At 41.4% G+C, this 13,342-nt stretch overlaps 1 protein-coding gene across 3 annotated transcripts in view; it reads right to left on the bottom strand.

Annotated features, from left to right (window-relative positions):
- The window catches only part of dis3l (DIS3 like exosome 3'-5' exoribonuclease), a 73,219-nt gene that overhangs the window by 38,991 nt on the left and 20,886 nt on the right, over positions 1 to 13,342 (bottom strand). For all 3 annotated transcript variants that reach the window (XM_072277961.1, XM_072277964.1, XM_072277962.1), the window contains one exon: positions 6,146 to 6,322. In XM_072277961.1, coding sequence (XP_072134062.1) covers positions 6,146 to 6,322 — 177 coding nt within the window. The remainder of the gene's footprint in view (positions 1 to 6,145; positions 6,323 to 13,342) is intronic.

Below are 13,342 nucleotides of genomic sequence, written 5' to 3'. Positions count from 1 at the left end.
GCAATTATCGGCCAATTAGTGTTCTTAATTTAGATTACAAACTATTTACATCTATATTAGCGCGCAGATTGGAAAAGCTTTTACCTGGCCTAATCCACTTAGACCAGACTGGATTTATTCAACAAAGACAAATACAGGACAACATAAGGAGAACTCTGCACATATTAGAACAGGTTAATAAGAACGAGACAGAGACAATGGTAGTAGGATTGGACGCTGAGAAAGCTTTTGATTCGGTTAGTTGGGCATTCCTATACAGAGTGTTAGGAAGATTCGGCTTTCAAGAAAAGTTTATTAAAGTAATTCAGTCTCTATATGACAGCCCTACAGCCCGAATTAAGATAAATGGGGACCTCTCTGACTCCTTCATCTCAGAGAGAGGCACTAGACAAGGATGCCCAATTTCTCCTCTCCTTTTTGCGCTATATATTGAACTGCTTGCCCAACTAATAAGACAGAGCGAAATCGTAAAAGGTATCAGGGTGGCAGGGATTGAACAGAAAGTGGCGCTATTCGCAGATGATGTTTTGGTCTATCTGAGTGAACCAGAAAAATCATTTATAGGATTATTTACACTGTTGGATGACTTTGGGAAAATATCAGGTTATAAAATAAATGTAAAGAAAACGCAGGTTATGTCCCTAAATTATACACCATCCAAAAAATTGCAGGATACATATGATCTTAAGTGGGAAGCTAAATCATTAAAATATTTAGGAATAACCCTGCCGAAGGATCTTTCAACACTGTCACAGGTAAATTATGGGCCATTAATCTCAGAGATAAAAGCAGATATGCATAGATGGAATCTTATCCCCTTTTTAAGTTTAAATTCAAGGATAAATACTATAAAAATGAATATTCTTCCTCGGTTATTGTATCTTTTCCGTACTTTACCGGTGGAGGTGGATGATAATCAATTCAGGGAATGGGACAAATGGATTTCCCGCTTCATTTGGCAAGGAAAGAAACCTAGAATTCGATATAACACCTTACAGTTAGGGAAGGGAGGAGGAGGTATGGTTCTTCCTTGCCTGAGAAATTATTTTTATGCCTCACAGATAACCCCTCTGTTATATTGGTGGAATAGGGAATATAAGGCTAGATGGAAGGAAATAGAATTTGGATTAGTTGACAGTTTTCCTCTTCAGGCCTCAATAGCTGACAAAGGATTGATGGCCCAGTTGGAAAAATTTAAAAACGCTTGGATAAATCTTACATTAAACGTATGGCAGAAGGTGCTTAATTCATGTGGAATTAATAACATGTTAAAACTCTTTAGATGGTGTGCATATGATACCGAATTCCTTCCCAACAGAGGAGATAAAAGATTTGAGCTATGGATAAAGAAAGGTCTTACAACCTACCTCTCATTTATAGATAAAAGAGTATTACAAAGTTTCCAAATCCTGCAGGACAAACATGGCCTAGAACATAATGACTTTTTTAGGTACCTTCAAGTACGAAACTATGTTAACCAGAGTTGTAGATATACAGACCTATCAACAGTAGAATTAGAATTTTTCAAGATTCTGAATTCGGCTTGCAGTTCAATACCTAGTAAATCAGTTTCTCGATTATATAATGCACTCTCCCATGCTAAAAATGTAAATACACTGTATATTAAAGAGAAGTGGGAGAAAGAAGCGGGGTTGGTACTTTCAGAGGAGGCTTGGGAAAAAATCTGCAGCTTTCAATGGTCCTCGACTAATTCTTTGACTTGGAGAGAACATTGTTGGAAAAACATTATAAGATACTTCAAGACCCCATATCAGGAAAAATATAAAGATACAAATGTGATGTGTTGGAGAAGGTGCGGCTCCAAGGAGGCAAATTATTTTCATATTTTTTGGGATTGCCCTAAATTAAGTCTATTTTGGGAAGGTATTCATAGAACATTAGTTAAGGTACTTAGGTCCCAGATACCTCCGAACTTTGAGACGCTCTATTTGGGGCATGTATTGTTTCTTGAACAGAAGGAAGATATAAAGTTGCTGCAGGCCCTCTTAGCGGCAAGTAAGAAATCAATCACTAGAAAGTGGCTAAATCCAATACCACCTACATTAGAAGATTGGTACGAAATTATCTTGGAAATATTTAAAATGGAAAAGTTGACTTACTCCCTGAGAACTCAAAAAGAAAAATTTTATCAAATCTGGAATAAATGGATTGAATATATAACCCCAATGCGAGCAGACTTTAGATGACTCTCCTAATGATTTATACTGCTCTTCTCATCAACACAGTAATATTGCTAACGTAAGCACCCCTAGTCTAAATGTTCGTTTTTTTTGTTTTCTTTTGGAAAATAGAGAATTAACACAAGTAAAGGGAAAGATTTGGGAAAGGGATAAAAAAATGAAAAAATTAAGTAAATAAGTACATAGGGATTGGACAATTATGTCTGCGGGCAGGAGCAAGCATGAACAAATTAGGATATAAACACCTACAATGGTTGTTACATAGGCTTATATACAACATTTTGGACCAGTGGAAATGGCCCAGAAGGGTTATATGGAAACTATTATTACCATTTTTCTTAACAACTAATTCCATTACTTAGCCTAATAGGTTAGATTTACCACAGTACATAATTATCTATTTAAATGTTTATTTTCCTTTTATATCATCTCAATGTGTACTTAAGAATGTATAAATAATTGTATTTTATACATATAAAAAAATGGAAAAGGTTATATGTGTGAAAAATGTACATGATATTTGTGAATTCCTTATCCAAATAAAAATAAAATTAAAAAAAAAAAGAAAACTGCAGCGAAATGTTCATTGCTTTCCTATGAATGGCAGCATGCTCTTCTTTCACAGGAATCCAGAACTTGACCAGGGGCAGGTCAGTCAATCCCATCCTGAGTGCACGACCAGAGTGCAGCTCACAAGGTTCTTCCTCTTCTCTCAAGGTCATGTTATACACAATAGACAACAGGTGCAGGAGTAGGCCCTTCGGCCCTTCGAGCCAGCTCCGCCATTCACTGTGATCATGGCTGATCATCCACAATCAGTATCCAGTTCCTGCCTTATCCCCATAACCTTTGATTCCGCTATCTTTAAGAGCTCTATCCATCTCTTTCTTGAAAGCATTCAGAGACTTGGCCTCCACAGCCTTCTAGGGCAGAGCATTCCATATATCCACCACTCTCTCAAGCTGAGCAGAAGATTCAGAGAAAGGGTCCCTCACCCAGTCATACACTTGTGTTGAAATGGAGGAAAAATACTGTTCAATTTTGTTCTGTGTTCTTCCAGGTGGTTTTCAATAAGACTCGAGACTTCCTGATATCCTTCCTCACTCCCTAGCCCAAGCAGCAGTGGAAACATTTCAAGATTTCCTTTTGCGCCATGATTTTTCCAAAGATTCAGTTTCCTTTTAAATCCAAGAATCTTGTCACTTGAAGTCAAAACATTTTCTCCAGGGCCTTGCAGAGAGACTTGTTCAACTGGTTCATTTGATGAAAAATGTTCTTGCAAGTACTCCTGCAATTGACCTTTCAGTGCAAACACTCTGTTGAGGACTCTCCCTCTGCTAAGCCACTGGATTTCTGTATGTAGCAGGAGATTGGTGTGCTCTTTGTCTAGGTTTTCACACAGTTTTTTAAATATTCTCAAGTGAACTGGTCTTAAAACAACTAAATAACTAGCTTCTTGAACCTTTTCTAAGGTCTGTGACTTCATTTTCAAACGCTTTGATCTGTTTGTTTTGAGATTCCAACAGTATTTAAAATAATCAGCATTTTAATGTGTCACATAGCTGTTTGTAGTTAAGTGTCTTCAATTTTGCTGGAGCCACTGCTACATTTGTAAGTTGTTTTCCATACACTGGGCACAATGGAATAGAACAACTTGGATCACCAGTCCAAGTAAAAGCCACTGATAAGTAGCTTTCATTTTAAAGATATGTTACTGGCTGATTACTTTAGACCCACCCACTGCTTTTGTCTCCAGGACCCAGAAGAGGCAGGTGCACTTCTTCTGGAGCAACAGGAGGCACTGGGTCTCTGCTGTGGTCCTGAGTCTTCTGAATGTGGTGGGCGGTTGGTCATTGGTGTGTATTCACACCCAGCTAGGGCTCTCCACCTCAGGACTCTGCAGAGATACCTGTACAACAACCATCCACCAAGATGGCACGTATTAGTGATGCACTTTCTCTCTGCCAGGGACATTGCCTGCAAGAGGGCACGCGGCTTCCAGCAGACAGCATCAGCCGCACCACTTTGAGTGAACTGCCTTGCTTTTACTGAGAGCTGATAAGGATATGGGGTCTAGTCTCATTCAGCCAGGGTGCTCCTGTGCTGGTGGGGGACAGTGCTCTAGCTATAAGGGGGACTGGTCCCCATCCTATCATGGTGGGTGTTGAGGGGGCTCGGGGAAGTGGAGAGGTTCCAGCTGCACCGCCATCTGATGGGCTAGAAATGCTCATCGGACCCAGGCCTCGGGAGACCATGTGGGAGAGGGTCCCACTCAATGCAAGTCATCTCACAGGACCCCCCCACCGTGCCACTCCAAAGCGTTTCTTGAATGGGCTGCTCCTGCACATCTTTCACTTCCTTGCCTTTGTCTGCCGACCAGACTCACCAGCAGTGGAAGAGGTCCCCAGCAGACTTGGGGGTGGGAGGTGTTGCATAGGCAGTACCATGCAACAGGTCTTTAGGCAGGTTCACTGATACCCCATCCACCTGTCCATTCTGTGGCCGGGAGAGGTCAGTATACCATGCTTATACGGAGTGTGAGAGGTTGCAGCCCCTGTTTGAGTGTCTGAAGGGGCTGCTGCTCAGGTTCTGGTTGCACTTCAGCCCCGCGCTCCTTATATATGGGCACCCAGTATGGAAGGGGGTGGATTGCGAGGAGGATCTACTGGTGGGCTTGCTCCTGGGCCTGGCTAAGATGGCCATTCACAGGTCCAGGCAGGGGAAAGTTGAGGACTCTGCTAGGCCCAACTGCCTTCCCTCCTTCGAGGATACATTCGTGCCCAGCTGTCCTTGGAGAGGGAGCACGCGGTCACAAAAGGTACAGTGGGGGGATTTCTGGGAGAAGTGGACCACCCAGGGAATTGACTGTTTTATAGACAGTAATAATCATATTCTAATTTGAATTTATTCACCATCTTGTAAATACTTAACATTTGTACTTCGTGTAATTGTTGTGTAAATAAACTGTTATAGTTTTGTGAAATAAAAAGACGGATTTTTTTTATGTCCATTGTTGCTCAAGTCCAGTGAAATGACTCAGAAGATTGTAATTCTTCATCAGAATTGTCCATAGGCCGAGGCCTGGAATCCTCCTCTTTCATCTCACACCTCCTCTTCAAAAATCGCCACACAGGACCGTGTTTAGAATGAAAATTTCCCTCCAATTTTTTACTACATCGGTAGAGTTTGTTCACTCCAATAAGTCAGGTACCGCCACGTAAAGGGAAATTGGGGGAGGAAATTCAGGAGAGGCTGACGTCACAGCCCAAGTTGGGTGAGTCCATTCAATGCTTGGAAAACACACTTCACGCTCCTCAACAGCCTATTGTCCTCCTCTCTGTGCAATACAGCGCTCACCAATTATCAGCCTAACGTCCTCTGCTCCATGCAATACAGTGCTCACCAGTGATCAATTATCACCCCTATCTCATGTTAGAAACTGAGAATGGACTCAAGCAAATAAACACAGTCCTACTGCGCACTGCCATACTGGGCTGAGAGATCTCTAATGAGACTGCTAACATGGCTGCTCAGTCACTGCCCACCACTGCCAGCACTAGCATCACGCAGTTCAAAAAACGATATTTATTATTTTAACCATAATCTCTCACGGAATCCTGGTTGAGAGACCCTGCTCTAGATTACTAATACTCAGTAGTTAAAGAGAAATGTCAAGGTTTTGTTTAAGTCATTCCTCCATCAATATTCCAAGTGCTGTTTTACTTTAATGGGGTCATGAAACATTTGCAGTCTTGGAAAGAGAGGAGGGAGAGGGAAAATTATCAGAAGTTAGAGAAATCAATGTTCTCTCTTGGTAGGACAACCCTCCCTTCCTAGGAATTAGCCTGGTGAATCGCCTTTGCATTGCCTCCAATGCTGTCTTGTGTTTACTGAATTCAGAAAGAATTCATTATTCCCATTTAAAAGCACATCTGTAACCTCACCTGAACATATCTCCCAGATTTAATGCCAGCCTCCAGTATTTCCAAAGGCAGATGCTCTGAATATTCCTTTCCATTATTTTCCTGATTTTCAATCTCTCGTTCTTTCCGAGACTGAACAATAGACTCATACAGCTGGTGCACAGCTTCCAGGTCAGGCCAAAAATTCTCCAAATAGCTCTATAAAGAAAAAAAAAACCATAGAAGTTTTCATGGCATGTACTTCAGCATTTCACAAATAAAGCTTCAAAATTATGCTATTGCAAACATGTAGCTCATGTCAAAGTGTACTAACAAAAAGATGAACCCGTGTAGCAGATTGGTTCATTCCACTGTGGAGGCTTGATACTACCAGGATGAAAAAGCTCATTTAATGGTCCTAGAAGATGTTCATTAAATAGCTAAATCCAGAGCCCAACAGGTACAACCACAGTATTCATTCCCACTAGAAATAAATGATCAGAATGGGAAAGAGCTGCTGATGAAACAGATGCTTCCGATGAGATCAAGCTTCCTGATGGATCCCATAAGAGTTTTACACTATTAACCATCATTCAAGCATTTCAAGGCAATAATATGCCACTTATTTTACAACTCAGTCTAAAATTAGACTTCACTTGGAATATTGTGCTCCATTCTGAGCGCCTCATTATAGGAAAGACATGGATGTTTTAGAGAGGCTGCAGAGAAAATTTACCAGGATGTTGCCTCAATCAGAGAGCTTGTCTTATGAGGATAGGTTAAATGAGCTAGGTTTTTCCATTTTGGATTGAAGGAGGAATAGAGGTGACTTGATAGAGGTGTACAAGATGATAAGAGTCCTTGATAGAGAGGACAACTAGAGACTTTTTCCCAGTGTGGAAATAGGTAATACAAGAGGGCATAATTTTTTGGAGGAAAGTATAGGATGGGATGTCAGAGGTAGGCTTTTTAGCACAGACAGCAGTGAGTGCATGGAACACCCTACAAAGAGTAGTGGTAGAGGCAAATAAGTTAGGGAGATTTAAGAGACTCTTAGATAAGCAGATGGGTGATAGAAAAATGGAGGGCTATGTAGGAGGAAAGCATTAGTTTCATCTTAGAGTAGGTTAAAAGGTCATGGGCTGAAGGGCCTGTACCGTGCTGTAATGTTCTATGCTCTAATATCTTGCTAGTATCTGATAATTCATAATCTAAGAATATACTTATACATTCTAAAGAATATAATTCAACCACATTTTGTAAAACATTTTAGTGATGAATAGCCTTTAATCAACTTATCTTGAACAGTTATTCAGGATCTGCATCACCCAAGTTTCCACTGAAGAGATAATTTCATTAACAGTACTGCCATCTAGGGTAGCAACAAGGAATTACTTTCAAAAGTAATTTACTGTAGTACTCATTTAGCTAATTAATGAAACTGAAGAAAAAGAGGTGGAATGAGAAAAAGTGGAAGAATGGAGAGTTGGATAAAAAGAAGTGGAGAGATGTGAAAAAGGTCAGAAAACGTAACAGGTATAAGTCACATAGAGATATCAAGAGACACAAGACCCATCAAGATGGCACCAGCGAACAACTTAATCAATGACCACATCCTTCAGACAGTTCACGAAACTACATCTTTTACTTCTTCTTTCAAATATGATTCTACTACTAAACTGCATGTGATTGGAACCTGTGATTTACATTTTGATGGTGTGTTTTTGGGCTGATTAAGCAAACTGGCACTTTGCTGTCTCCGAGGGAGTTCGGTGAGGTTTGCAGTGGAGTGAGCAGCCTGGAGGTCAAGACGACTGGAGACAGGGCACGAGCCCATGATCAACTCAATTTCTCACCAATCTTACCGATTAAAACGCCAAGCATGATTGAAATCAAAGAGGACGACAGCAGAAGGTGAGCAGATATTGAGTGGCACCTGCCTGCATTTGACCAGTCTCCCACTCGCTGCCAGAGGAAGGTCTTGGGTCTTGGGCAAGGTTTGATCAGTGTGGTTTGTGGATTGGATTCATTTTTAGAGACTCATGTTATATATGCTTCTGTTTTTTGATTACTTCTTTTCTTATTGCTATTTTGTGTGATTTTGATCAGTGTGGACTGGCTCTTCACCTGCAGTCACAAATGACACAATGCTAAATTGAACAGAAATCAACTAAACTGAGTGTTCCTAAACTGTTTCAAGAACTCTGTAGTTTGATGTTTAATATTGTGTGTTATTCACTTGTGTTTTTTTTTGCTGCTTGCACGATTTTTTTTGCACGTTGGGTGTTGATGTTTTCTTTGAACGCATTCAATGCTGTTTCTCTGTTTCATGGCAGACTGAGGGAAGAAAAATCTCAGGGGTTGTATACTGCATACATACTTTGATAATAAACATACTTTCAATCTAAGAGACTGCAAATGCTGGGATCTGGATTTGCACACAAGGTCCTGACCCGAAATATCGACAATTCCTTTCTCCCTGAAGATGCAGCACAACCTGCTAAGTCCCTCCAGCAGGCTGTTGCTCCAGATTCCAGTATCTGCAGCCTACTGTATATTTGTCACTATCTGTCATCTACATCAATGATTTGGGCGACAACATACAACGGATAGTTAGTAAGTTTGCAGATGACACTAAAATAGGAAATATTAATGGTAAAGGTGGTTATCAGGAATTACAGTGGGATCTTGGTCAGCTGGATAAGCGGGCTGAAGAATAACAAATGAGGGTAGGACTTTCACAGTCAATGGTAAGACACTGGAGAGTTTGGTAAAACAGGACTTTGGAGTACAAATACATAATTCACTAACAGTGGCATTACAGGTAGACAGGGTGGTAAAGAAAGCGCAGGACACTGCCCTTCATCAGTCAAAACATGAAGCATATAAGTTGGGACGTTATGTTGCAGCTTTACAAGATGCTGGTGAGGCCCCATTTGAAGATTGTGTTCAGATCTGATTACTCCACCACAGGAAAAATGTGATTAAGCTGGAAAGAGTACAGAGGCTTTTTATGGGGATGCTACTGAGACTTGAGGGACAGACCAATTGAGAAAGGTTGAGCAGTTTGCAGCATTCTTCATTGGAGCGTAGAAGAATGAGAGATGATTTTATGATCCATAAAATTATGAGGGGCATAGGGTGAATGTACATAGTATTTTTCTCGGGTTTGGAGAATCAAGAAGTGAAAGGAATAGGCTTAAAGTGAGAGGGGAGAAATTCAACAGGAACCTGTTAGGCAACCTTTTCACCCTCCGCATTAACACAAGAGATTCTGCTGATGCTGGAAATCTTGAGCAACACACACAAAATGCTGAGAGAGCTCAGCAGGTTAGGCAGCATCTATGAAAGGGCATAAACAGTTGATAGTTCAGGTCAAGACCTGAGAAAGTAAGGACTAGGAATACAAGTCAACCATCTAACCCATTGAGCCTGCTCCGCCATTCAATAAGATCATGGCTGTGGACTTAGTTCCACCTAACAAGTGATGAGGCCACACTTACGTTGGAGGAACAACACCTTATATTCTGTCTGGGTAGCTTCCAACCTGATAGCATGAATGTCAATTTCTCGAACGTCCGGTAATGCCGCCACCCCCACCTTCACCGTTCCCCATCCCCTTTTCCCTCTCTCACCTTATCTCTTTGCCCACCCATTGCCTCCTTCTGGTGCTCGTCTCCAATTTTCTTTCTTCCATGGCCTTCTGTCCTCTTCTATCAGACTCCCCCTTCCTCAGGCCTGTATCTCTTTCCCCAAAAAATTTCCCAGCTCTTTACTTCATCCCTCCCCCTTCAGGTTTCACCTATCACCTTGAGTTTCTCTCTCCCCTCCACCCACCTTTTAAATCTTTTTTTCTCCAGTCCTGCTGAAGCGACTCGGCCCGAAATGCCAACTGTACTCTTTTCCATAGATGCTGCCTGGCTTGCTGAGTTCTTCCAGCATTTTGTGTGTGTTGCTTGGATTTCCAGCATCTGCAGATTTTCTCGTCAGTTCCACCTACCAATCTTTCCCCCATAACCCTTAATTCCTCTGCCATGCAAAAATCTATAAAACTGTGCTTTAAATATATTTAATGAGGCAGCCTCTACTACTTCCCTGGAAAGAGAATTACTGTATACAGATTTACTATGCTTAGGGAAAAGCAGCTTCCCCTCATCTCCATCCTAAATCTATTCTCCCAGATGTTGAGGCAATGTCTCCTAGTCCTAGTCTCATTTACCAGTGGAACAACATTTTTGCTTCTATCTTACAATAATTTCATGATTTTATGTTTCTATAAAATCCCTTTTCATCCTTCTGAATTCCAGTGAGTATAGTGCCAGGCGACTCCACCTCTCTTCATAAGCTAACCCCCTCATCTCCGGAATCAACCTAGTGAACCTCCTCTGCACCACCTCCAAAGCTGGTATATCTTTCCTCAAGTAAGGAGATCAGTATGCAGTACCCCAGGTGCAGCCGGTATCCTATACCGGGGACCCCAACCTTGTTTGCACCGCGGACCGGTTTAATATTGACAATATTCTAGTGGACCAGCCGATGGGGTGGGATGTTCAAATTCAACAGTGCGCGACAGGGAAAGAGGAAAGGTGCAGCTGACTCATATTGTTTCATATCACCAAATCATATCGTTTCCTCACAGCCCGGTGGTTGGGGACCATTGTCCTATACAGATGCAGAATAACTTCCCTGCTCTTAACTTCAATCCCCCTAACAGAGAAAGGCAACATTCCACTTGCCTTCTTCATAACCTGCTTCACCTGCAAACCAACCTTCTGGAAATCTATGCACAAACATTCCCAAGTCCCTCTGCACAACAACATGCTGTAATCTTTCAACATTTAAATAATACTCTATTTTCCCTTTCAAAGTGGATGATATCACATTAACCATCCATCCTTATCTATATGTAAGTCTTCTATACAGTACCTTATCAAATAACTTCCAGAAATCCAATACACAACATTCACCCGTCTCCCTCTAACCACTGCACTCAGTATATTCTTAAAGATCTCCACCAGGTTTATCGACAGGACCTCCTTTCATGAATCAATGCTGCGTCTGCCTGTTGCTATGATGGCCTTCTATCCAGATACCTTGCTATTTCTTCCTTAATGATAGTTCAAAGCAGTTTCCTGACTACAGATGTTAAGCTAACTGGCCTGCAGTAACTTGCCTTTTGACTATATTCTTTTTCAAATAGTGGCACAACATTCGCTGTCCTCTAATATGTTGGGACCCGCCCAGAGCCCAGAGAATGTTGGTAACTAATCACCAATGCATTTACTATAACTTCTGCCATTTTTTTCAGTACCTTAGGATGCAACCCATCAAGACCAGGGGACTTAAGCTACTGAGAACCCATTAGTTTGCTCGTCACTACCTCTTTAATGACAACGATTGTACTGAGCTCCTCACTTCCATAGCATCTCCCTTTGGCACGTTAGACACGTCCTCCCCTCTGAAGACTGACACAAAATCGTCATTCAAGGCCTCAACCATTTCAACTTCACCCAATATTCATTTCCTCTTCTCATCTTCCAAAGGACCTACATTCACTTTAGCCATCCTTTTCTGTTTTATATAATTATAAAAACTTTTGCCATTCTGCTTTTATATTTTGTGCTAGTTTACTTTCAGGATCTATCTTCCCTTTCCTAATTGCTTGCTTACTGCTTCTTTGCTGCTTTTTAAAGATTTTCCAATCTTCCACCTTCCTGCTACTCCTGGCAACTTTGTTTGCCTGAGCTTTTAGTTTTAATGTCTTTTTTTATTTCCCCAGTTATCCAAATCTGACTCTTCCAACCCTTACTGTCCTTGATTTTAACTGGAATATACTTCTGTTCAGCACCGTGAAAAATCTCTTCTAAAGTCTCTGTGGTTCCTCAACTGTCCCATCATACAGCCTGTGTTTCTAGTCTCCGCTAGGCAGCTCCTCCCACATCCCACTGTGGTCTCCCTCTTTTAAGCATACTGTTGCATCTTCCATTTGTACGAGGAATTCAATTCGTACTGTGATTACTCCTTCAAAGAGGATCCCTAACAACAAGATTGTTAATCTTACCTGCGTCACTGCACAGGACTACCTCCAAAACAGATGGCCCCTTGTAGTTAATTAACACACTGTTCAAGAAAGAGATGGACCCGTTTCACCCAGAGAATGGACCTTATATGGATTCAGCTGCCAGAGGAAGTGGTTGAGGTGGGAACATTAGCAATATTTAAAAGGTACTTGGATAGGAAAGATTTAGACAGATATAGGCCAAACACAGGCAAACTTGGTCAGCACAAGGAGGACTGAAGGGCCTGTTTCCATGTTCTGTCACTCTTGGCCAAACAGTATCCATAGAGGCAGAAGAGTAGTGCATTGTATGCAGGGTCTCAACCCAAAACATCAACTCGACCTCTGTCTGCACAGATGTTGCCTGATCAACTGAGTTTCTGAAGGAGTCTGCTTTGTGTCATAAGGACACACAAGAAACCAAATCAAGAAACCAAGTCTGGCATTCCAAGTTCACTGTGTTCCAGTTGCCACACTACAGGAAGGATAGTGATAGCAAAACAGAGAGCGTAGAAGAGAATTACCAGCATTTTGCTTGGAATGAAGGACTGCAGTTACAATTAGACAATGGATGGACTGGGTATATTCTCACCGGAACACAAGAGGCTGAAGGGTGACCTTGTAGAGGTTTACAGGCATAGAGTTGCTAGTCAGAATATTTTCATAGAGCAGTGAAGTCCAGAACCAGAAGGCACAAGTTTAAGGTGAGAGAGAAGAAATTTAAAATAGATCAGAGAGTTAATGTTTTCACACAGAAGGTGATGAACATTTGGAAAGGTACTGATGGAGGCAGATGCAATGACAATGTTTATAATTACAAGCGCAGATTAGATGATTACTTTCCTATGTATCTGTGCTCTGCCTGCAATGGCTATCTTGACATCCCGGTTACAAGCCATTTCAACTCCCCTCTCCACTCCCATGTCAAATCATCTGTCCTCAGTCTCCTCCACTGCCAGGGTGAGGCCAAACGCAAACTAGAAGAACAGCACGTCAAATTCCATCTGGGCAGTTTACAACTTAACAACATTCACACTGAATTCTTTAGTTCAAGTACTACACCCCCTCTATTCTTTTCTCTCTCCTCCTGGTCCACTAAATGTTATCACACGGCTCCCTTTTACAGCTTCTTTTCCCTCCTCCAAAATCAGTATTAATATCACTGGCAAACATTGTGAAAT

The sequence above is a fragment of the Mobula birostris genome, chromosome 14, assembly GCF_030028105.1.
Source record: "Mobula birostris isolate sMobBir1 chromosome 14, sMobBir1.hap1, whole genome shotgun sequence".
Classification (NCBI taxonomy): domain Eukaryota; kingdom Metazoa; phylum Chordata; class Chondrichthyes; order Myliobatiformes; family Myliobatidae; genus Mobula; species Mobula birostris.
This window is presented reverse-complemented; position numbering and strand designations above follow the sequence as displayed.